General features: G+C 40.6%; 1 protein-coding gene across 3 annotated transcripts in view; it reads right to left on the bottom strand.

Annotated features, from left to right (window-relative positions):
- Positions 1 to 27369, bottom strand: part of LOC133538344 (dehydrogenase/reductase SDR family member on chromosome X-like) — a 224860-nt gene that overhangs the window by 164601 nt on the left and 32890 nt on the right. For 2 of the 3 annotated variants that reach the window (XM_061879903.1, XM_061879904.1), the window contains exons 1-2: positions 9127 to 9319; positions 5563 to 5670 (exon numbers count right to left, since the gene is read on the bottom strand). In XM_061879903.1, the coding sequence (XP_061735887.1) occupies positions 5563 to 5670; positions 9127 to 9232 (214 nt within the window). In that variant the 5' untranslated portion in view covers positions 9233 to 9319. Of the gene's footprint in view, positions 1 to 5562; positions 5671 to 9126; positions 9320 to 27369 lie in introns of those variants that run through there. The other variant, XM_061879905.1, reaches the window with a different exon arrangement.

The raw sequence follows: 27369 nt of genomic DNA, 5'->3' as shown, positions 1-27369 counted from the left end.
TCAACAACATCCAGAAACGCCGCCGGCTTCTCTGGGCCCGAGATCATCTAAGATGGACTGATGCAGAGTCGAAAAGTGTTCTGTGGTCTGACGAGTCCAAATTTCAAATTGTTTTTGGAAATATTCGACATCGTGTCATCCAGACCAAAGGGGAACCATCCAGACTGTTATAGACGCAAAGTTCAAAAGCCAGCATCTGTGATGGTATGGGGGTGCATTAGTGCCCAAGGCATGGGTAACTTACACATCTGTGAAGGCACCATTAATGCTGAAAGGTACATACAGGTTTTGGAACAACATATGCTGCCTGTGGAGAGACGCAGCCGACGGGCCGCCAGCGGGCGGACAGAGGCGTTCTGGACCAAGATGGAGGCCAGGAGGCGGGTCATGCGGCAGCGAGGAGAGGCGTGATCTACGCGGAGCGCCAGGAGAACGGCAATCGGAGTCAGGTGCGTAAGACACACACCTGCTCACAATCTGCGCATCTGCTCCTAGACTTCAAGAGAGGCGAAGGAGGGACGATCGGGAGGAGGAGACAGGGAAGGAAACCACGGCAGCCCGACCACAAGCCCGACACAGAGATCACGCCAAGATGAGTCTCCGCCACCGACGCAGCAGGCGAGCACCGAAGGGTGCAGCGCGACCAGGAAGAGGAGCCGGCGCACCACAAGAAAGGTCGTTTGAAACAATAAATGTGAATCAAACCTGCTACGATGCATCGTGTGTCCAGTGTCACCGCAACCCACACGAGGACGGCTGGGAGTCTGTCACACTGCCATCTAAGTGCCGTCTTTTTCATGGACGCCCCTGCTTATTTCAGCAAGACAATGCCAAGCCACATTCGGCACGTGTTACAACAGCGTGGCTTCGTAAAAAAAGAGTGCAGGTACATTCCTGACCTGTCTCCCATGGAAAATGTGTGGCGCATTATGAAGCGTAAAATACGACAGCGGAGACCCCGGACTGTTGAACGACTGAAGCTCTACATAAAACAAGAATGGGAAAGAATTCCACTTTCAAAGCTTCAACAATTAGTTTCCTCAGTTCCCAAACATTTATTGAGTGTTGTAAAAAGAAAAGGTGATGTAACACAGTGGTGAACATGCCCTTTCCCAACTACTTTGGCACGTGTTGCAGCCATGAAATTCTAAGTTAATTATTATTTGCAAAAAAAATAAAGTTTATGAGTTTGAACATCAAATATCTTGTCTTTGTAGTGCAATCAATTGAATACGGCTTGAAAAGGATTTGCAAACCATATGGAAACACGATTTGTAAATTAACAGTTATGCCCTGAAGCAACGGAGACAATAATGAAAATGCACTAATGGCAGATAGTTGGCAACGTTCTGGCTAAAGCCGGAGGGGGATTGCACAAAACGCCATAAAAAGCACACCATTAAAATCTGCCACAACACTTCAGGGAACATTATTCCATTCACCAGTTCCGCTGACTCGTGGAAAAAAGAATTGTCAATTTTTGTCGCAATAATCTTGTAACAAAAATAGAATTGAATAGAACTCCATTGCCAGTGCACTTCAAAGGGGCGACGGAATTAGTTTTGAGTACAACATACAGCAGTGCTTTGGCACTCAATTGTAATACACTTATCCACCACTTGTGGCAGTAATTGCCATCTCAGACAAAAGAAGAGCCGTTTTTTAGCGCAAAAATGATGACTAAAGTGGTGAAGCTGTATTCTCATTTGCACTTAGTTTTATTCAAGACACATATTCATTAATAATTTAGTGTATTTATTTTGACTCAACATAATTGTACATTTATTTTTCCTGAGTTATTTGAGACCCTATTTATATATCTGTTCAGTATTTATTTTTCTAATCTGGCTGACTTAAGCCTGAGGTTGATGTGTTAAATAACAATCGGTGTGATTAAACCCATGCTTTCACAACATTTGACAAGGTTGTAAACTGTGAGTAGGTTAGAGGTATTTATTAAATACAATTAAAATTAAGAGTATGATTACTAGCCCTGCGATGAGGTGGCGACTTGTCCAGGATGGGCGACGCCTTCCGCCCGATTGTAGCTGATATAGGCACCGGCACCCCCCGCGACCTCAAAGGGAATAAGCGGTAAAAAATGGATGGATGGATAGTATGAGTACGAGATCATTGTTGAAAAAAAGCAGCAGTTTGAGACCAGGAAAAACCTCAAGCTACCAAAAGCACGTAGCAACACGTTACGACACACAACTCGAGGACTGTAAACCGTTATACCGGTCGGGGGGTAGGCGGGAAAGGGGTGGAATGGGGCAGGGGAGCATTTGTGTTGAATGCAGCTGAGATAGGCTCCAGCACCCCCCGCGGCCCCAAAAGGGACAAGCGGTAGTAAATGGATGGATGGACGTATAGTATTAGTCCATGGGTGCGTGTTTTGTCCATAAGCCTAGAAAACGCTCCGTTCGGCATTACAGGACAAAGCCAACATTCCCAGGTGTTCTTGAAGAAGGTGGAAGGGATTTTTCAGAGCGTCTTTCGCTGCAATCGGAAGCCGAATTGTAGATACAGTAAGGATCGTTTTGGTCAATGCGAGCAGACGCATTCCAATGTCTGCTGCAGTTGTCCGTTCTGGCCCTCAAATTGATCATAATTTCGCCTTGCAGAGTGGAAAGCTTCTCCGAGATATTATCCATTTTGCAATTCGATTCCGAGATTGCCAAAGTCCAAGTGCCCACAGCTCAGCCAAAACCCATTCATCACTCTGGGCTCCTTGAACAACTACCATGGTCTTCCAAATGTGTCTGTAGACCAGAGCAACGGATGACCTGGTATCACAGTTCCACAAGGATCGATCTTCAATGGAAAGACTCGCCAGGCACACGACCCTCCACTTCCCCCCTGAGTCCTTCAAGTATCCAGCAGCAAACGTTCCTTAGAACTTCAGCTTCTCATCAAGAAGATTGTGTCAATTTCATTGAGAGACCAGTTGACCGGTTCCATATATCAGGGCCAAAGAAAGGCTCTTGGAAAGTTCAAACGAGACGAGACGAGACAAAGTATCTTTGTGGATAAGCACACTGCGGTGGAAGATGTTGTCAGCGCTGCCTGCAGGAGCAAAGGTCACCGCCTCTGTCCATGGTGCTGAGGACAGAGCACCGTCGGACGAGGGCGTGGCGGTGCTGACGGCGAGACACAGCTGGCAGGTGATTAGATGAACACGTACCTGCCAGCTGTGTCTCGCCGTCAGCACCGCCACGCCCCCGTCCGACGGTGCTCTGTCCTCAGCGCCATGGACAGAGGCGGTGACCTTTGCTCCTGCAGGCAGCGCTGACAACATCTTCCTCCACGCACACTTTCTATAGTCTTCTGAAATGAATCTAAAATTATTATTACATATTTTTCTACTGTTAGCCGAACAACGGATTAAGTTTTTTTTGCCCATTTGTGACTCAGACTGTAGTGAAAGACTGCTGCGTCCTCAACCCCCCTGAGGTCCAAACAAGAGTACAATGAAATAATATTCAGACTCACATTTCCAAAAAGCTGCAACAAAAGATGAAATGTCTTAAAGGGTTCATGAGTCAGGGAAGTGAGTGGGCAAGCACACTGCCACCATCTCTAATAATAATATTAATAATAATGCATTCATTCATTTCTATTTTTTTCTCGTGACTCAACGAGCGTTACTGAGAACCCATTATTCATTCCCTCCACAGTCACGCACATTATTATTATTTTTATTATTGATTGAATGTTGTGCTGGGTTTATAATTATAGTTATGCACGGTTGATCATTTTAAAAGACATGATCATTGGTGAAAAGCACTTTAAAGATTAAGGTTGAGGCCTATTCCAAATTTACAACAATACAGTTGTGCCCGGGTTTTCGTTATTAATCCCTTCCGGAAGGGCCCGCTAAAAAAACGAATGTTTTCTCATATAAAATCATGTCAATGTAATGAATCACAAAAGTTGACACTTTTTAAAGTGAATAATTAAAGTTCTACATGCACACAAAATATCAAATGCACTCAAATGACCGATTAAGAGGATGAATAAACAAACGTTTTTCAAAACCCAAACCCAGTGAAGTTGGCACGTTGTGTAAATGGCGAATAAAAACGGAATACAATGATTTTCAAATCCTTTTCAACTTGTATTCAATTTAAAAGACTGCAAATACAAGATACTTAACGTTCGAAATGGTAAACGTTGTTACGTTTTGCAAATATTTGAAATTTCCTGCTTGCAACATGCTGGCACAAGTGGCAAAAAAGACTGAGAAGGTTGAGCAATGCTCATCAAACACTCATTTGGAACTTCCCACAGGCGAACAAGCTAATTGGGAAGAGGTGGGTGCCGCAATTGGGTATAAAAGCAGCGTCCATGAAATGCTCCGTCATTCGCAAATAAGGACGGGCGAGGGTTGCCACTTTGTGAATTATATTTATATAGCCCTTTTTCTCTAGTGACTCAAAGCGCTTTACATAGTGAAACCCAATATCTAATTTTTACATTCAAACCAGTGTGGGTGGCACTGGGAGCAGGTGGGTAAAGTGTCTTGCCCAAGGACACAACGGCAGTGACGAGGATGGCTGAAGCGGGGATCGAACCTGCAACCCTCAAGTTGCTGGCACGGCCGCTCTACCAACCGAGCTATACCGACTTCGTCAACAAATGTGGGACTAGATTGTCCAGCACTTTAAGAACAACATTTCTCAACCAGCTATTGCAAGGAATGTAGGGATTTCACCATATACAGTCCGTAATATCATCAAAAGGTTCTGAGAATCTAGAGAACTCACTGCACGTAAGCGATGATATTACGGACCTGCATCAAAAAGCGACATCAATGAGTAAAGGTCTCAGGAACACTTCATGAAACCACTCTCAGTAACTACAGTTGGTCGCTACATCTGTAAGTGCAAATTAAACACTGCTATACAAAGCCAAAGCCATTTATCAACAACACCCAGAAACGCCGCCGGCTCATCTAAGATGGACTGTTGCAAAGTGGAAAAGTGTTCTGAGGTCTGACAAGTCCACATTTAAAATTGTTTTTGGAAACCGTGGACGTCGTGTCCCCCGGACCAAAGAGGAAAAGAACCATCCGGACTGTTTTAGGCGCAAAGTTCAAAAGCCAGCATCTGTGATGGTATGGGGGTGTATTAGTGCCCGAGGCATGGGTAACTTACACATTAATGCTGAAAGGTACATACATACAGGTTTTGGAGCGACATATGTTGTCATCCCAGCAACGTTATCATGGACGCCCCTGCTTATTCCAGCAAGACAATGCCAAGCCACGTGTTACAACAGTGTGGATTTGTAGTAAAAGAGTGTGGGTACTAAATTCTAAGTTAATGATTATTAGCAAAAAAAAAAAAGTTAAGTTTCTCAGTTGAACATTAAATATCTTGTCTTTGCAGTCCATTCCATTAAATATAAGTTGAAAAGGATTTGCAAATCATCGTATTTTGATTTTATTTACCATTTCCACAACGTGCCAACTTCACGGGTTTGGGGTTTTGTATGTCGATCCAGTTATCAGCTCCACTCATGTTGTTTGCGCGGCAGCAGGTGTGGTTTATGATACCGTACCTATGATAACGTGCGCCCCCAGCTTGGCCATGTGGCGGGCGACCTCATAGCCGATTCCACTGTCTCCTCCCGTCACTACGGCAACCTTGCCATCTTGTCTGGGCATCGCTGGCAGAGGGAGAAGAGGAGAGACGGTTGTCAGATGAGATAAGGAAGACATCATTTCATGCGGTCGCACTTCAGAGTAAGGGTTTGAAACCATTCCAATTGACAAAAGGATACATGTCGATTGATATATTTGCAACATGTTAGTAGTGAAAAAGTGACACAGCATGCAGTATCGGAGTTCAACAGAGCGGTAGCAGCTTGAGAAATGACACCTAGACCCTAACTAACCTGCCTGGAAAGCGAGACTGAAATCGATACTGAAATATCGATACCAGATCTTTATGCTCAATATCGATTCTCAAATCAAAATATAATATAACTTTAGTTACTTGAGATTAATGTGTATGAGGGTGTGGAGGGGGGCGTGGCCTGCGGGCCTGCCGCGGAACGGGGCGTTGCTAGGACCGGCCTCCACTTTATTTATAAAGCACATTTAAAAATTACCATGGGGTAGCCAAAGTGTTGTACAATAGGCAGGTTGAAAGGTAACACAACACAACACAACACAACACAAACAGAGTACGATAAAAAAATAAATAAAAAAATAAAAACATTAGAAACAGGTTCACAGCGGGTGCATAATGGGATGCCATAGCACAGGAGTGTCAAACTCAAACACAGAGTGGGCCAAAATTGTAAACTGAACAAAGCCGCGGGCCAAAGTTGAACAAAATTAACCTTTTAATTGGGACCCAAACAAGTTTTGCATTGAATATTGAACAAGCAAGGCTTATATAACTTCATAGTGACATGCAAAATCGAGTTTTGTTGGTATCGGGGGAGAGTTAGTGCTGCAAGGGGTTCTGGGTATTTGTTCCGTTGTGTTTATGTTGTGTTACGGTGTGGATGTTCTCCCGAAATGTGGTTGTCATTCTTGTTTGGTGTGGGTTCACAGTGTGGTGTAACAGTGTAACTGAACAAAGCTGCGGGCCAAAGTTGAACAAATTAACCTTTTAATAGGGACCCAAACAAGTTTTGCATTGAATATTGAACAAGCAAGGCTTATATAACTTTATAGTGACATGCAAAATCGAGTTTTGTTGGTATCGGGGGAGAGTTAGTGCTGCCAGGGGTCCTGGGTATTTGTTCTGTTGTGTTTATGTTGTGTTACGGTGTGGATGTTCTCCCGAAATGTGGTTGTCATTCTTGTTTGGTGTGGGTTCACAGTGTGGTGTAACAGTGTAACTGAACAAAGCCGCGGGCCAAAGTTGAACAAATTAACCTTTTAATAGGGACCCAAACAAGTTTTGCATTGAATATTGAACAAGCAAGGCTTATATAACGTTCTAGTGACATGCAAAATCGAGTTTTGTTGGTAGCGGGGGGGAGTTAGTGCTGCAAGGGATTCTAGGTATTTGTTCTTTTGTGTTTATGTTGTGTTACGGTGCGGATGTTCTCCCGAAATGTGTTTGTCATTCTTGTTTGGTGTGGGTTCAGAGTGTTAAAGTTGTTTATACGGCTACCCTCAGTGTGACCTGTATGGCTGTTGACCAAGTATGCCTTGCATTCACTTGTGTGTGTGTGTAGAAGCCGCGTATATTACGTGACTGGGCCGGTGCGATGTTTGTATGGAGGAAAAGCGGACGTGACGACAGGTTGTAGAGGATGCTAAAAGCAGTACCTTTAAGGCACCGCCCCAATATTGTTGTCCAGGTGGAAATTCGGGAGAATGGTTGCCCCGGGCTTCACGGTGGCAGAGGGGTTAGTGCGTCTGAATCACAATACGAAGGTCCTGCAGTCCTGGGTTCAAATCCGGGCTCGGGATCTGTCTGTGTGGAGTTTGCATGTTCTCCCCGTGAACGCGTGGGTTTCCTCCGGGTACTCCGGCTTCCTCCCACCTCCAAAGACATGCACCTGGGGATAGGTTGATTGGCAACACTAAATTGGCCCTAGTGTGTGAATGTGAGTGTGAATGTTGTCTGTCTATCTGTGTTGGCCCTGCGATGAGGTGGCGACTTGTCCAGGGTGTACCCCGCCGTACGCCCGATTGTAGCTGAGATAGGCACCAGCGCCCCCCGCGACCCCGTAAGGGAGAAAGCGGTAGAAAATGGATGGATGGATGGTTGCCCCGGGAGATTTTTGGGGGGGGGGGGGGGGGGGGGGCACTGTGTGTGGAGCAGCTGACGGCGTCCACAAAGTACATCCGAACATGACAATCAACGACAAAATAGGAGCGCAAGACAAGAACTAAAACACTACACACAGGAAAAAACACCAAAACAACTCCAATTAAGTACACCTACTTTGAGACAAGAGCTGTAGTGATGCAGACGTTTGACAAGAACAAGAAAGTTTGATCATGTTAGAACTATACTGGCTCACCTGCACTGGCTTCCTGTGCATTTAAGGTTTTACTACTTACGTATAAAATACTACACGGTCTAGTTCCATCCTATCTTGCTGATTGTATTGTACCATATGTCCCGGTGTTAGATCCACTATGGACTGGACTCTCACTATTACGTTAGATCCACTATGGATCGGACTCTCATTATTATGTTAGATCCACTATGGACTGGACTTTCACACTATTATGTTAGATCCACTATGGACTGGACTCTCACACTATTATGTTAGATCCACTATGGACTGGACTCTCACTATTATGTTGGATCCACTACGGACTGAAATCTCACTTTTATGTTGGATCTACTATGGACTGGACTCTCACACTGTTATGTTAGATCCACTATGGACTGGACTCTCACTATTATGTTAGATCCACTATGGATTGGACTCTCACTATTATGTTAGATCCACTATGGACTGGACTCTCACTATTATGTTAGATCCACTATGGATTGGACTCTCACTATTATGTTAGATCCACTATGGACTGGACTCTCACTATTATGTTAGATCCACTATGGATTGGACTCTCACTATTATATTAGATCCACTATGGACTGGACTCTCACTATTATGGTAGATCCACTATGGACTGAATCCTCACTTTTATGTTAGATCCACTATGGACTGGACTTATGGTTTGAATTCATATCCTAAAATTGCGAGAACAACTTTTTACCGTCAATATCGACTGCTGAGGTTCATTTTTTTATGTTGTCTGCTTTATGCTGTGCTTAGGGATTTTTTTTTTTCAATGAGAAAAAAATGTGCCCTGGCTAAGAAAAAGTTGAAAAATGCTGCTCTAACTGGACAAAACCCTGCGATTTAACCCCGCCCCTGCTGTGCATTCATTGGCTGGCGGATGTTGGGCAACCAACCAATGGGCGCCTTCCTTTTCCTTCCAACAGACACCGCGTAAAGAAACAAGCTGATTCAAAACTGACCTGAGGCTACGACAAAAACAGATGCTCTCCATAACAACTGCTTTGGTGGAAAACATCCGTCAGAATGTCCTCTTTTATTCGGCATACACAGGAAGCGGTTAAGTTGCAAAACGAAGACGAGCGAAACCTTTCAAACGCGAACCAGCAGTAAAACAAAACTGACCTGGCAACCTGAAGCGTGTGCTGAGGAGCTGGATCACAAGGACCTGCAAGCCAAGCAGGTACAACTTGATAGCTGCCAACAAACGGCAGCAAATAAGAGAGAACATTCTAGTCGTGTTTGTTTTGTTGTCAAACAGACTAGTAGCGGAGGAGAACGAGAGAGAGAGAGAGGGGGGAGCTGCTTCCGGTTGACGTCTCGGGACACGTTCCAATATGAAAACACTGACTACTTGCCACAAATACTTTTCACATAAATACACAATTTAGTCTCCAAATACTTACACATTGTATAAAAGGTACTATAACCCACCCAACATACTTTGTTCTTGTGTTTGATCCTTTTTTTTGTTTTATCGTTGAAATAAAAGGGCAGCAAAAACAGAATGGAACGGACGCTTTGTAACAATTCAAAATAAAAGCCCAAGAAATACATGCGAATCATTTAAAAGGCCTACTGAAATGAGATTTTTCTTATTTAAACGGGGATAGCAGGTCCATTCTATGTGTCATACTTGATCATTTCGCGGTATTGCCATATTTTTGCTGAAAGGATTTAGTTGAGAACATCCACGATAAAGTTCGCAACTTTTGGTCGCCTTGCCTTTACCGGAAGTAGCAGACGATGTGCGCGTGACGTCACCGGTGTGAGGGCGCCTCGCGTCCTCACATTGTTTATAATGTGAGCCTACAGCTATTCGGACCGAGAAAGCGACAATTTCCCCATTGATTTGAGCGAGGATGAAAGATTCGTGGATGAGGAAATTTAGAGTGAAGGACTAGAAAAAGAAAAAAAAAAGGCGATTGTAGTGAGAGCGATTCAGATGTTTTTAGACACATTTACTAGGATAATTCTGGGAAATCCCTTATCTGCCTATTGTGTTGCTAGTGTTTTAGTGAGTTAAATAGTACCTGATAGTCTGTGGTCGGCCCTAAGCTCTGGAACACTCTGCCCCTCCATGTTCAAACTGCTTCCACAGTGGAGTGTTTTAAGTCTCGTCTTAAGACCCACTTTTATTCTTTGGCTTTTAACACTACGTGAGTTGCGTGGTCCTCTGTCCTCTGTTGTCCTCTGTGTTTTTTATACACTTTGATTTCTATTTTACTGTTTTAATTGATTTTACCCTTTAAATTTTTTTTTAATCATATTTGTTTTTATATTGTTTTTTTATATTGGTTTTATATTTATTTATATTTATATATATTTATGTGTTGCAATGTTATTATTTCATCATTGATATATAAACTATCAGACTGCGTGGTGGGTAGTAGTGGGTTTCAGTAGGCCTTTAAAATATGTGCGTACTATTTCAATGTAAAAGTGACATAACAGGCAGACTTGCATATAAAACAGTAGTGGGTTAATAACTATTCTGATGTCACTGGATAATTGGTTGGTTGAAGTTTATTTTGAACATGCGTGCAGCTACAATTTAATACATTTTATATTTTATTTATTCGTTACCTGTCATAAAAAGGAGTAGGGAGAAGCAAAATCGTATTTAATCCGACTCCCTTTCCACGTCATAACAATTACTAACCCGTACACTATATTGCCACAAAAGTATTTAACCCCCCTGCCTTTACTCACATATGAACTTTAAAGTGGCAAACCATGGAATTGTCCAAAATGTTTTGTTACACCGCAGCATTCAAAGTTATTTTCACTGGAACTAAGGGGCCAAGCCCCAACTCCTGAAAAACAACCCCACACCATAACTCCTCCTCCACTAAATTTCACACAACGCAGTCCGAAATGTAACATTCTCCTGGCAACCTCCAAACCCAGACTCGTCCTTTAGATGACTCCAGAGAACGAGTCCCCGCGGCTCTAGAGTGCAGTGGCGACGTGCCTCCGATGTATGGCTTAGTGACAGCTGCTCAGCCATGGAAACCAATTCTAAGAAGCTCTCTGCCTACTGTACGTGGGTTAATTGGAAGGTCACATGAAGTTTGGAGCTCTGTAGCAACTGAAAGTCTTTGCAGTATCCACTGACCCCTCTCTGTCAGTTTACGTGGCCTACCAATTGGTGGCTGAGTTGCTGTTGTTCCCAAATTTTACTTTTCTTAAAATAAAGTTGACTTTGGAATATTTAGGAGCGAGGAAATTTCACGACTGGATTTGTTGCACAGGTGGCATCCTATGACAGTTCCACGCTGGAAATCACTGAGAGCGGCCCATTCTTTCACAAATGTTTGTAGAAATAGTCTCTATGCATAAGTGATTGATTTTATACACCGGGCCAAGTGATTAGGACACCTGATTCTCATTATATGGATGGGTGGCCATATAGTGTTTGTTCACTTCCTAATCTTCATTTGTACACAATTTACATCAATGCATTCTAAATACAACAGTTCTCTTAGTATGTTTTTATATCATTTATGATTTAGTGAGATGATTAATACCTTATTTTCAATTAGTTAAATTCTTTTTTCACTGTACTTTATAAACATTTGTCGTTTCGTAAACTGGATCGTATTGTTCGATTTATTTGCTTAATTCATTATATAATTGAATCCTACATCCTGATCAACACCCTTGCAGGAGAAAAGGTCACCGCCGCTGTCCAGGGTGCTGAAAAAAGAGCGCCATCAGCGTGGCGTGTGTTGACGGGGAGACACAGCTGGCAGATGATTAAGATTGCACAGGTGGTGCATGTTGACCTAATCATCTGTTGTTTTTTAGCAGTGAGCGGCCGGGTGCAGGAGGACGAGCGAGTGTGAAGTCTACACAAAAGTATCTATTGGAGAACTGTGAAAATGTATAAAAAAACGGCATCTGCGCAAACTGGCTTCCAGCGTGAATCTGTGAGACTGTAAGTAGACGAAGCTTACACTGATATACTAAAGGTTTTAAGTGTTGTACGTGCATAGAATAGTTTTACATTACTTTTTTTTTTCACCAAGGTTATATATGTCCTCTTTTCTTGCAAATAATTGTTGTATGTGGCTGGCTACAGTTTGTTTTGTTCATCATTTTAGATGTTCGCAAATGCACCAAAATATTGAATTTGAATGAACAAATTGTTTATTATTCTCACTGATGTTTTTTGTAACATAATTAGTAAATATTTCTGCAGAATAACTCAGATATGGTAAAAGGGATTTTTGCTCCACGATACATTTAGCTTTGTTCATGATTAATGTATTTCTTGCCACTTTCTTTTTTTTTCTTATATGAGATTTCCAGTTCATTTTTTCCTATCTAAATACACAGAAAAATTGGATTTCCTTTACTCTTTCAATGTCTACTCCGTCTATTTGTACCTGTGTTTGACTTTCTTTTCTACTGTAACCGAATTCCATTATTTACTTTTTTACGGTAGGAATGAATGTAAGAATACGTGTGAACGTACGGTAGGAATGAATGTAAGAATACGTGGGAACTTACTGTAAGAATGAATGTAAAAATATGTTTGAATGTATGGTAGGAATGAATGTAAGAATACATGTGACCGTACAGTAGGAAAAAATAAAAATATATGTGTGAATGTATAGTAGGAATGAATGTAAGAATACGTGGGAACTTACGGTAAGCATGAATGTAAGAATACATGTGAACGTACGGTAGGAATGAATGTAAGAATATGTGTGAATGTACCGTAGGAATTAATGTAAGCATACGTGTGAACGTATGGTAGGAAAAAATTTAAGAATACATGGGAACTTACGGTAAGAATGAATGTAAGAATACGTGGGAACTTACGGTAGGAATGAATGTAAGAATAGGTGTGAACATACCGTTGGAATGAATGTAAGAATATGTGTAAACGTACAGTAGGAATGAATGTAAGAATACGTGTGAATATACGGTTGGAATGAATGTAAGAATACGTGTGAATATACGGTTAGAATGAATGTAAGAATACGTGTGAGTGTACGGTTGGAATAAATATAAGAATACGTTTGAATGTACGGTTGGAATGAACATAAGACTGTGTGAATGTACGGTTGAAATGAATGTAAGAATATGTGTGAATGTACGGTTAGAATGAATGTAAGAATACGTGTGAATATACGTTTGGAATGAACGTAAGAATATGTGTGAACGTACCATAGGAATTAATGTAAGCATATGTGTGAACGTACGGTAGGAAAAAATGTAAAAATACGTGTGAACGTATAGTAGGAATGAATGTAAGAATATGTGGGAACTTACGGTAAGAATGAATGTAAGAATATGTTTTAATGTACGGTAGGAATGCATTTAAGAATACGTGTGAACGTATGGTAGGAATGGATGTAAGAATACATGTGACCGTACAGTAGGAAAGGATGTAAGGATATGTGTGAACGTATGGTAGGAATGAATGTAAGCATACGTGTGAACGTACGGTAGGAAAACATTTAAAAATATGTGTGAACGTATAGTAGGAATGAATGTAAGAATATGTTGGAACTTACGGTACGAATGAATGTAAGAATACATGTGAACGTACAGTAGGAATAAATGTAAGAATATGTGTGAATGTACTGTAGGAATTAATGTAAGCATACGTGTGAACGTACGGTAGGAAAAAATGTAAGAATACGTGGGAACTTGCGGAAAGAATGAATGTAAGACTACGTTTGAATGTACGGTAGGAATGGATGTAAGAATACGTGCGAACGTATTGTAGGAGTAAATGTAAGAATACATGTGAACGTATTGTCGGAATGGATATAAAAATATGTGTGAATGTATGGTTGGAATGATTGTAAGAATGCGTGTGAACGTACAGTAGGAATGGATGTAAGAATATGTGTGAACGTACGGTAGGAATGAATGTAAGAATACGTGTGAAGGTACGGTAGGAATGAATGTAAGAATGCGTGTGAACGTACGGTAGGAATCATTGTAAGAATGCGTGTGAACGTACAGTAGGAATGGATGTAAGAATACATGTGAACATATGGTAGGAATGAATGTAAGAATGCGTGTGAACGTACAGTAGGAATGGATGTAAGAATACGTGTGAACGTGTGGTAGGAATAAATATAAGAATACGTGTGAACGTACGGAAGGAAGGAATGTAAGAATGCGTGTGAACATACAGTTGGAATGGATGTAAATACTTGTGAACTCACGGTAGGAATGAATGTAAGAATGCGTGTGAACGTACAGTAGGAATGGATGTAAGAATACGTGTGAACGTGTGGTAGGAATGAATGTAAGAATGCGTGTGAACGTACAGTAGGAATGGATGTAAATACGTGTGAACTTATGGTAGAAATTAATGTAAGAATGTGTGTGAATGTACAGTAGGAAGGGATGTAAGAATACGTGTGAACGTGTGGTAGGAATGAATGTAAGAATGCGTGTGAACGTACAGTAGGAATGGATGTAAGAATATGTGTAAAAGTATGGTTGGAATGATTGTAAGAATGCGTGTGAACGTAGAGTAGGAATGGATGTGAGAATACGTGTGAACGTACGGTAGGAATGAATGTAAGAATGCGTGTGAACGTACAGTAGGAATGGATGTAAATATGTGTGAACTTATGGTAGAAATGAATGTAAGAATGCGTGTGAACATACAGTAGGAATGGATGCAAGAATACGTGTGAACGTACGGTAGGAATGAATGTAAGAATGCGTGTGAACGTACTGTAGGAATGGATGTAAGAATATGTGTGAATGTACCGTAGGAATTAATGTAAGCATACGTGTGAACGTACGGTAGGACAAAATGTAAGAACACGTTGGAACTTACGGTAAGAAAGAATGTAAGAATACGTGGGAACTTACGGTAGGAATGAATGTAAGAATAGGTGTGAACATACAGTTGGAATGAATGTAAGAATATGTGTAAACGTACGGTAGGAATGAATGTAAGAATACGTGTGAATATACGGTTGGAATGAATGTAAGAATACGTGTGAGTGTACGGTTGGAATAAATATAAGAATACGTTTGAATGTACGGTTGGAATGAACATAAGACTATGTGTGAATGTACGGTTGAAATGAATGTAAGAATATGTGTGAATGTACGGTTGGAATGAATGTAAGAATACGTGTGAATGTACGGTTGGAATGAACGTAAGAATATGTGTGAATGTACAGTTGGAATGAATGTAACAATATGTGTGAATGTACGGTAGGAATGAATATAAGAATACGTGTGTATTTACGGTAGGAATGAATGTAACAATACATGTGAGCGTACGTTAGGAGTTAATGTAAGAATATGTGTGAACGTACTATAGGAATTAATGTAAGCATATGTGTGAACGTACGGTAGGAAAAAATTTAAAAATACGTGTGAACGTATAGTAGGAATGAATGTAAGAATACGTGGGAACTTACGGTAAGAATGAATGTAAGAATATGTTTGAATGTACGGTAAGAATGCATTTAAGAATACGTGTCAACGTATGGTAGGAATGGATGTAAGAATACATGTGACCGTACAGTAGGAATGGATGTAAGAATACGTGTGAATGTATGGTAGGAATGAATATAAGCATACGTGTGAACGTACGGTAGGAAAAAATTTAAAAATATGTGTGAACGTATAGTAGGAATGAATGTAAGAATACATGTGAACGTACGGTAGGAATAAATGTAAGAATATGTGTGAATGTACCGTAGGAATTAATGTAAGCATACGAGTGAATGTACGGTAGGAATGGAAGTAAGAATGCGTGTGAACGTATTGTAGGAATAAATGTAAGAATACATGTGAACGTATTGTCGGAATGGATGTAAGAATACGTGTGAACGTATTGTAGGAATAAATGTAAGAATACATGTGAACGTATTGTCGGAATGGATGTAAGAATATGTGTGAATGTATGGTTGGAATGATTGTAAGAATGCGTGTGAACGTACAGTAGTAATGGATGTAAGAATACGTGTGAACGTACGGTAGGAATGAATGTAAGAATACGTTTGAACGTACGGTACGAATCAATGTAAGAATGCGTGTGAACGTACAGTAGGAATGGATGTAAGAATACGTGTGAACGTACGGTAGGAATGAATGTAAGAATGCGTGTGAACGTACAGTAGGAATGGATGTAAGAATACGTGTGAACGTATGGTAGGAATGAATATAAGAATGCGTGTGAACGTACAGTAGGAATGGATGTAAGAATATGTGTGAATGTATGGTTGGAATGATTGTAAGAATGCGTGTGAACGTACAGTAGGAATGGATGTAAGAATATGTGTGAACGTATGGTAGGAATGAATGTAAGAATGCGTGTGAACGTACAGTAGGAATGGATGCAAGAATACGTGTGAACGTACGGTAGGAATGAATGTAAGAATGCGTGTGAACGTACAGTAGGAATGGATGTAAGAATTTGTGTGAATGTATGGTTGGAATGATTGTAAGAATGCTTGTGAACGTACAGTAGGAATGGATGTAAGAATATGTGTGAATGTATGGTTGGAATGATTGTAAGAATGCGTGTGAACGTACAGTAGGAATGGATGTAAGAATACGTGTGAACGTACGGTAGGAATGAATGTAAGAATGCGTGTGAACGTACAGTAGGAATGGATGTCAGAATATGTGTGAATGTACGGTAGGAATGAATGTAAGAATGCGTGTGAAGGTACAGTAGGAATGGCTGTAAATACGTGTGAACTTACGGTAGGAATGAATGTAAGAATGTGTGTGAACGTACAGTAGGAATGGATGTAAGAATACGTTTGAACGTACGGTAGGAATGAATGTAAGAATGTGTGTGAACATACAGTAGGAATGGATGTAAGAATACGTGTGAACGTACGGTAGGAATGAATGTAAGAATGCGTGTGAACGTACAGTAGGAATGGATGTCAGAATATGTGTGAATGTACAGTAGGAATGAATGTAAGAATGCGTGTGAAGGTACAGTAGGAATGGATGTAAATACGTGTGAACTTACGGTAGGAATGACTGTAAGAATGCGTGTGAACGTACAGTAAGAATGGATGTAAGAATACGTGTGAACGTACGGTAGGAATGAATGTAAGAATGCGTGTGAACATACAGTAGGAATGGATGTCAGAATATGTGTGAATGTACGGTAGGAATGAATGTAAGAATGTGTGTGAAGGTACAATAGGAATGGATGTAAATACGTGTGAACTTACGGTAGGAATGAATGTAAGAATGTGTGTGAACGTACAGTAGGAATGGATGTAAGAATACATGTGAACGTAAGGTAGGAATGAATGTAAGAATGCGTGTGAACATACAGTAGGAATGGATGTAAATACGTGTGAACTTACGGTAGGAATGAATGTAAGAATGCGTGTGAACATACAGTGGGAATGGATGTAAGAATACGTGTGAACTTACGGTAGGAATGAATGTAAGAATGCGTGTGAACGTACAGTAGGAATGGATGTAAGAATACGTGTGAACTTACGGTAGGAATGAATGTAAGAATGCGTGTGAATGTACAGTAGGAATGAATGTAAGAATACGTGTGAACGTACGGTAGGAATGAATCTAAGAATGCGTGTGAACATACAGTAAGAATGGATGTCAGAATATGTGTGAATATACGGTAGGAATGAATGTAAGAATGCATGTGAAGGTACAGTAGGAATGGAAGTAAATACGTGTGAACTTACAGTAGGAATGAATGTAAGAATGCGTGTGAACATACAGTAGGAATGGATGTAAGAATACGTGTGAACGTGCGGTAGGAATGAATGTAAGAATGCGTGTGAACGTACAGTAGGAATGGATGTAAGAATATGTGTGAACTTACGGTAGGAATGAATGTAAGAATGCGTGTGAACGTACAGTAGGAATGGATGTAAGAATACGTGTGAACGTGCGGTAGGAATGAATGTAAGAATGCGTGTGAACGTACAGTAGGAATGGATGTAAGAATACGTGTGAACTTACGGTAGGAATGATTGTAAAATACTTGTGAAAATATGGTAGGAACGAATGTAAGAATACGTGTGAACGTTTGGTGGGAACAAATGTAAGAATATGTGTGGCCAACATAAAATTATGTGGTCTGTCATAATGAAAAACATCTTGCAGGCCACTTTAAAGGATGAGGCAGGACACAATACAATTATGTGGCGTGCCACTACAACATTATCTTGCAGGCCAAAAAAAGGAAGTGGCAGGTCACAATAAAGGACGAGGCAGGCCAAGATAAAATTATGTGACATGCCATTAAAAAAATCCTCTGGAAATCCACGTTAAAATTATGTAGCAGGCCCCTATAAAATTACGTGACATCTCATGATGAAATCATCTGGAAGTTCACTTTAAAAATAACGTGGCAGGCCACAATAAAGGACAAGGCAGGACACAATACAATTTTGCAGCATGCTGTTATAAAATGACAAAAAGGAAGTGGCAGGCCTGTGTACCTGAAGTTGACATTCCTTTCTACTGTAACCGAATCCCATTATTTTAGTTTTACTGAGGGCACGGAGGGTAATGTGTTTGTAGAGCTGCTACACGAGCGGGGACTAGACGTGTGATGGAGGACATGTTTGTGGCATGGCTGCACCGAGTGTGCCCTTACATCCATCATGTGGTTCCCCAAGGTCACTGACAGTCTTATGACCGGCTGCCCAAGACATCACGTGTGATAAAAAATCAATCGAGTTTGATCTGCTCTCTCCTAAGACGTGTTTGAAGCATGTTTGTGCGGCAAGGTAGGGTGTCAGACATTGGCCTTGGCAGTCTGTTACAGTCTACCAGGGAGATGTGAAGAACACCCACACAAGCATGAATGTAACAATACGTGTGAACGTACGCTAGAAATGAATGTAAGAATACGTGTGAACGTATGGTAGCAATAGATGTAAGAACACATGTGAACTAATGGTAGGAATGGATGTAAGAACACATGTGAACTAATGGTAGGAATGGATGTAAGAATACGTGTTAATGTACGGTTGGAATGAATGTAAGAAGACGTGTCAACGTATGGTAGGAATGGATGTAAGAACACATGTGAACTAATGGTTGGAATGGATGTAAGAACACATGTGAACTAATGGTAGGAATGGATGTAAGAATACGTGTGAATGTACGGTTGGAATGGATGTAAGAAGACGTGTCAACGTACGGTAGGATTGAATGTAAGAATACGTGTGAACGTTCGGTAGAACTTAATGTAATAATATGTGTGAATGTATGGCGGGAACCAATATAAGAATACGTGTGAACGTACGCTAGAAATGAATTTAAGAATACGTGTGAACGTATGCTAGAAATGAATTTAAGAATACGTGTGAATGTATGGTAGGAATAGATGTAAGAACACATGTGAACTAATGGTTAGAATGGATGTAAGAATACGTGTGAATGTACGGTGGGAATGAATGTTAGAAGACGTGTCAACGTACGGTAGGATTGAATGTAAGAATACGTGTGAACGTATGGTAGGAATGGATGTAAGAACACATGTGAACTAATGGTAGGAATGGATGTAAGAATACGTGTTAATGTACGGTTGGAATGAATGTAAAAAGACCTGTCAACGTATGGTAGGAATGGATGTAAGAACACATGTGAACTAATGGTTGGAATGGATGGAAGAACACGTGAACTAATGGTAGGAATGAGTGTAAGAATACGTGTGAATGTACGGTTGGAATGAATGTAAGAAGACGTGTGAACGTACGCTAGAAATGAATGTAAGAGTACATGTGAACGTACGCTAGAAATGAATGTAAGAATACGTGTGAACATATGGTAGGAATAGATGTAAGAACACATGTGAACTAATGGTAGGAATGGATGTAAGAATATGTGTCAATGTATGGTAGGATTGAATGTAAGAATACGTGTGAACGTATGGTAGGACTAGATGTAAGAACACATGTGAACTATTGGTAGGAATGGATGTAAGAATATGTGTTAATGTACGGTTGGAATGAATGTAAGAAGACGTGTCAATGTATGGTAGGAATGGATGTAAGAACACATGTGAACTAATGGTTGGAATGGATGTAAGAACACATGTGAACTAATGGTAGGAATGGATGTAAGAATACGTGTGAATGTGCGGTTGGAATGAATGTAAGAAGACGTGTCAACGTACGGTAGGATTCAATGTAAGAATACGTGTGAACGTACGGTAGGAATAGATGTAAGAACACATGTGAACTAATGGTTGGAATGGATGTAAGAATACGTGTGAATGTACGGTTGGAATGAATGTAAGAAGACGTGTCAACGTACGGTAGGATTGAATGTAAGAATACGTGTGAACGTTCGGTAGAACTTAATGTAATGATATGTGTGAATGTATGGCGGGAACGAATTTAAGAATACGTGTGAACCTACGCTAGAATGAATGTAAGAATACGTGTGAACGTATGGTTGGAATGGATTTAAGAACACGTGAACTAATGGTTGGAATTGATGTAAGAACACGTGAACTAATGGTAGGACTGGATGTAAGAATACGTGTGAATGTACGGTTGGAATGAATGTAAGAAGACGTGTCAACGTACGGTAGGATTGAATGTAAGAATACGTGTGAACGTTCGGTCGAACTTAATGTAATAATATGTGTGAATGTATGGTGGGAACGAATATAAGAATACATGTGAACGTATGGTAGGAATGGATGTAAGAATATCTGTGAATGTACGGTAGGAATAAATGTAAGAATACGTGTAAACGTATGGTAAGAATAGATGTAAGAACATGTGAACTAATGGTAGGAATGGATGTAAGAATACTTGTTAATGTATGGTTGGAATGAATGTAAGAAGACGTGTCAACGTATGGTAGGAATGGATGTAAGAAGACGTGAACTAATGGTAGGAATGGATGTAAGAATACGTGTGAATGTACGGTTGCAATGAATGTAAGAAGACGTGTCAATGTACGGTAGGATTGAATGTAAGAATACGTGTGAACGTTCGGTAGAACTTAATGTAATAATATGTATGAATGTATGGCGGGAACGAATATAAGAATACGTGTGAACGTACGCTAGAAATGAATTTAAGAATACGTGTGAACGTACGCTAGAAATGAATGTAAGAATACGTGTGAACGTATGGTAGGAATAGATGTAAGAACACATGTGAACTAATGGTTAGAATGGATGTAAGAATACGTGTGAATGTACGGTGGGAATGAATGTAAGAAGACGTGTCAACGTACGGTAGGATTGAATGTAAGAATACGTGTGAACGTATGGTAGGAATGGATGTAAGAACACATGTGAACTAATGGTAGGAATGGATGTAAGAATACGTGTTAATGTACGGTTGGAATGAATGTAAAAAGACCTGTCAACGTATGGTAGGAATGGATGTAAGAACACATGTGAACTAATGGTTGGAATGGATGTAAGAACACATGTGAACTAATGGTAGGAATGGATGTAAGAATACGTGTGAATGTACGGTTGGAATGAATGTAAGAAGACGTGTCAACGTACGGTAGGATTCAATGTAAGAATACGTGTGAACGTTCGGTAGAACTTAATGTAATAATATGTGTGAATGTATGGTGGGAACAAATATAAGAATACGTGTGAATGTACGGTTGGAATGAATGTAAGAAGACGTGTCAACATACGGTAGGATTGAATGTAAGAATACGTGTGAACGTTCGGTAGAACTTAATGCAATAATATGTGTGAATGTATGGTGGGAACGAATATAAGAATACATGTGAACGTACGGTAGGAATGGATGTAAGAATATCTGTGAATGTACGCTAGAAATGAATGTAAGAATACGTGTGAACGTATGGTAGGAATAAATGTAAGAACACATGTGAACTAATGGTAGGAATGGATGTAAGAATACGTGTGAATGTACAGTTGGAATGAATGTAAGAAGACGTGTCAACGTACGGTAGGATTGAATGTAAGAATACGTGTGAACGTTCGGTAGAACTTAATGTAATAATATGTGTGAATGTATGGTGGGAACGAATACAAGAATACGTGTGAATGTACGGTAGGAATGAATGTAAGAATATGTGTGAACATACAGTAGGAATAGATGTAAGACATACTTGCCAACCCTCCCGAAATTTTACGGGAGACTCCCGAAATTCAGGGCCTCTCCCGAAAACCTCCCGGGACAAATTTTCTACCCGAAATTCAGGCGGAGATGGAGGCCACGCCCCCTCCAGCTCCATGCAGACCTGACTCAGCAATGTTGTGACCCTCTTAAACAGGACAATACTCCCATCTACCGTACATAGAATAGAATGGAATAGAATAGAATAGAATGTACTTTCCCTGGGGGAAATTCAGCACCACAGTTCGCTCACAATTAACAATGAAAATAATAAATAATATAATATATATAATATATTGTATATATATAATATATAATATATGAATAGTATAAATATATTCTACATATATTCTACATTTAAGTGCAGTCAAGGAACATATGCATTAGGGAGTCTGTTCTGAAGCCCACAGTAAAGAGACGTAACTTCATCACGTCGCCTGGTTAATGACTCTAACCCAAATATAATACACCGTCGACGAGCAAAATGAAAAAATACGCTTGCAAGTTCCAGAACGATTGGAAACAAGAATCTCAGTTCATCCAAAAGAGTTCGAAGGCAAAGGGGTATGTTGCCTGTAAATTTTGTAGAACAGACTTCTCAATTGAACACGGTGGTCGAACAGATATACTCAGCCATGAATTGTCAGCGAGGCACAAAGCATCCGCTGCGCAGCATTGTTCACAACCCAGTATTGTGGGCCACTTTGCAAAATGGAGACCCTTATGCTGGGACAAAGATGGCTATGCTGATAGCAGGAAGCAACATCCCGTTCTCATTTGTGGATGTCTACAACAAATCCGTGAAGGATATTTTCCCGTGTTCGGAGATCGCTCGTCAGTACGCAAATGGCAGAACACAGGTTACTTAAATAGTGAAAGGTAAGTGTTGTTGTTGTTTTTTCTTAGTAACCAGCAAGCACAGTACAGTTAGTGGAACAACTGTGTTTTTATTATTGTGTATTTGATAGGTGCCGTCGGAAATTCAACTATTTCTTTTATTTATATAATAAAATAAATATATATAGCTAGAATTCACTGAATGTCAAGTATTTCATGAATATATTTATATATTTATGAAATATATATTTATGAAATACTCGAGTTGGTGAATTATACTCCTCCCCTCTTAACCACGCCCTAAACCACCATCATCACTGTCCACAATAAAGGATGATGCAGGACACGATACAATGATGTGGTGTGCCACTATAAAATGATCTAACAGGCCACAAAAATGACCTGGCAGGCCACGATCAAGGATGAGGCAGGCCACAGTAAAATTATGTGGCATGCCATGATAAATTACTCTTGAAGGCCACAATAGAATTATGTGGCAGGCGACAATGAACAAATGTGACATGCCATGAAAAAAATCATCTGGACGGCCACTTTAGAAATAATGTGGCAGGCCACAATAAAGGACGAGTCAGGACACAATACAATTATGTAGTGTGCCGTTGTAAAATGACCTGGCAGGCCAGGAAAATATGTGTAAGGCCACAAAAAGAACGAGGCAGACCACAATACAATTATGGGACATGCCATGATGTAATAATCTGGAATGCCACTAAATTACGTGGCAGGCCACAATAAAGAACGAGGCAATCCACCTTTAAATAATGTGGAATGCAATGATGAAATCATCTGGAAGGCAAAATTAAAAATAATGTGACAGGCCACAATAAAGGACGAGGCAGAACACTATACAATTATGTAGCGTGCCATTATAAAATGATCCGGCAGGCCACAAAAAGGAAGTGGCAGGCCACGATTCAATTATGTGGAAGGCCACATCAAGAAAGAAGCAGGTCACTATAAAATTATATGACATGCCATGATGAAATAATCTGGAAGGCCACAATAAATAACGAGGCAGGCCAAAATAAAATAATCTGGCATGCCATGATGAAATCATCTGGAAGGCCAAGTTAAAATTATGTATCAGGCCACAGTAAGGATGAAGCAGGCCACCATAACATTTTGTAACATGCCATGATATAATCCTCTGGAAGTCCACAAAAAGGATGAGGCAGGCCACTATTAAATTATGTGGCATGCCATGATGAAATCATCTTAAAGGCCACTTAAATTTTGTGGCAGGCCACAATAAAGGACGAGGCAGAAAACAATACAATTATGTGGTGTGTCGATATAAAATGATCAGACAGGCCACGAAAAATTATGTGGCAGGCCACGATTCAATTGTGCGGCAAGCCACGATAAAGAACGAGGCAGGCCACAACACAATTATGTGACATGCCATGATGAAATCATCTGGAAAGTCTCTTTAAAATTATGTGGCAGGCCACGATAAGGATGAGGCGAGCCACCATAAAATTTTGTGACATGCCATGATGGAATCGTCTGGAAGGCTACTTTAAAAATAATGTGGCAGGCCACAATAAGGGACGAGGCAGGGCATAATACAATTATGTAGCATACCGTTATAAACTGATCTGGCAGGCCACAAAAAGGATGTGGAAGTCCACGATTCAATTGTGTGGAAGGCCACAATAAAGAACGAGGTAGGACACAATAAATTCTGTGACATAACATGATGAAATCATCTGGACGGCCAAATTAAAATTATGTGGCAGGCAACAATAACGAACGAGGCAGGCCACAATTAAAAATGTGGTATGCTATGATGAAATTCCCAGGAAGGCTAGGTTAAAAATTATGTGGCGGGCCACCATAAGGATGAGGCAGGCCACAATTAAATTTTTTGACATGCCATGATGAAATCGTCTGGAAAAACAGTTTTAAGAAATGTGTGGCAGGCCACTATAAAGGATGAGGAAGGACACAATACAATTATGTAGCGTGCCGTCATAAAATGATCTTGCAGGCCAGAAAAAGGATGTGAAAGGCCATGATTCAATTGTGTGGAAGGCCACAATAAAGAACGAGGCAGGCCACGATTAAATTACGTGACATGCCATAATGAAATCATCTGGAAGGCCATGTTAAAATTGTGTGGCAGGCTACTATAACGATTGAGGCAGGCCACCACTAAATAATGTGGCATTCCATAATTAAATCATCTGGAAGGCCATGTTAAAATTGTAATGGCAGACCACAGATAGGATGAGGCAGACCACAAAACATTTTGTGACATACCATGACGAAATCATCTGGAAAGCCACTTTAAAAAATAATATTTCTGGCCACAATAAAGGATGAGGCAGGACACAACACAATTATGTAGCGTGCCGTGATAAAATGATCTGGCAGGCCACAAAAATGATGTGGAAGGCTACAATTCAATTGTGTGGAAGGCCACAATAAAGAAAGAGGCAGGCCACAATAAAATTGTGTGACATACCATAAAAGAATCATCTGGAAGGCCCTTTAAAAATAATGTGGCAGGCCACAATAAAGGATGAGGCAGAGCACAATACAATTATGTGGCATGTCGTTATGAAATTAACTGGCAGGCCACAAAAAGGCATGTGGCCACAATTCAATTGTGTGGAAGGCCACAATTAAGAACGAGGCAGGCCACTCTAAAATTATGTGACCAGCCATGAAGAAATCATCTGCAAGGCCACATTAAAATTACGTGAGAGGCCACGAAAAAAATATGAGGCAGGTCACCATAAAATAATGTGGCATGCCTTTATGAAATCGTCTGGAAGGCCAACTTGAAATAAATGAGGCAGGCCACGATAAAGGATCAGGCAGGACACAATAAAATTATGTAGCGTGTCGGTATAAAATGAAATGGAAGACTACAAAAAGGATGTGGAATGCCACGATTCAATTGTGTGGAAGGCCACAATAAGGAAAAAGGCAGGCCATGATAAAATAATGTGGCATGCCATGATGAAATCTTCTGGAGGGCCGAATTTTAAAATTACGTGGCAAGCCACGATAAAGGATGAGGCAGAATACAATACAATTATGTGGTGTGCCGTGATAAAATGATCTGACAGGACACAAAAATTATGTGGCAGGCCACGATTCAATTGTGTGGAAGGCCATTATAAAGAACGAGGCAGGCCATTTTTAAAAAAATTGGCATGCCATGATGAAAGCATCTGGAAGGCCTCTTTAAAATTACGGGACAGGCTTCTATAACATTTTGTGACATGCAAAGATGAAATCATCTGGAAGGCCAAGTTAAAATGATGTAGCAGGCCACAATAAGGATGAAGCAGGACACCCTAACATTTTGTGACATGCCATGATGAAATGGTCTGGAAGGCCACAATAAGGATGAGGCAGGCCACGATAAAAATATGTGACATGCCAGAACACAATACAGTTATGTAGCGTGCCGTCATAAAATGATCTGGCAGGCCACAAAAAACATGTGGAAGGCCACAATAACGAAAGAGGCAGGCCACAATTAAATTAAGTGGCATTACATGATGAAATAATCAGGAAGGCCACTTTAATATTTTGCTGCAGGATGCTATAACGAACGAGGCAGGCTACCATTAAATAACGTGGCATTCCATAATGAAATCATCTGGAAGGTCAGGTTGAAATTATGTGGCAGGCCACAATAAGGATGAGGCAGGCTACATAACAATTTGTGACATGCCACATTAAAAATAATATCATGGCAGGCCACAATAAAGGAAGAGGCAGGACACAACACAATTATGTAGCGTGCCGACATAAAATTATTTGGCAGGCCACAAAAAGGATGTGGAAGGCCACAATTCAATTGTGCGGAAGGCCACTATAAAGAATGAGGCAGACCACAATAAAATTGTGTGACATACCATTACAAAATCATCTTAAAAGGCCCTTTAAAAATAATGTGGCAGGCCAAAATAAAGGAAGAGGCAAGACAAAGTACAATTATACAGCGTGCCGTATTAAAATGAAATGGCACGCCACAAAAAGTATGTGGAAGGCCACAATTTAAATTGTGTGGAAGGCCACCATAAAGAACGAGGCAGGCCACTATAAAACTATGTGACCAGCCATGATGAAATCATCTGGAAGGCCATTTTAAAAGTTACATGGGAGGCCACGAAAAAAACATGAGGCAGGTCACTATAAAATAATGTGGCATGCCATTATGAAATCGTGTGGAGGGCCAGGTTAACATTACGTGGCAGGCCACAATAAGGATGAGGCAGGCTACATAACAATTTGTGACATGCCATTATGAAATCATCTGGAAAGCCACATTAAAAAATGTTCATGGCAGGCCACGATAAAGGATGAGGCAGGACACAACACAATTAAGTAGCGTGCCGAGATAAAATGATTTGGCAGGCCACAAATAGGACGTGGAAGGCCACGATTCAATTGTGCGGAAGGCCACTATAATGAATGA

This window comes from Nerophis ophidion, linkage group LG19, assembly GCF_033978795.1.
Source record: "Nerophis ophidion isolate RoL-2023_Sa linkage group LG19, RoL_Noph_v1.0, whole genome shotgun sequence".
NCBI classification, from domain to species: domain Eukaryota; kingdom Metazoa; phylum Chordata; class Actinopteri; order Syngnathiformes; family Syngnathidae; genus Nerophis; species Nerophis ophidion.
The sequence above is the reverse complement of the archived record's forward strand: the minus strand, read 5'-3'. Positions and strand labels throughout refer to the sequence as shown.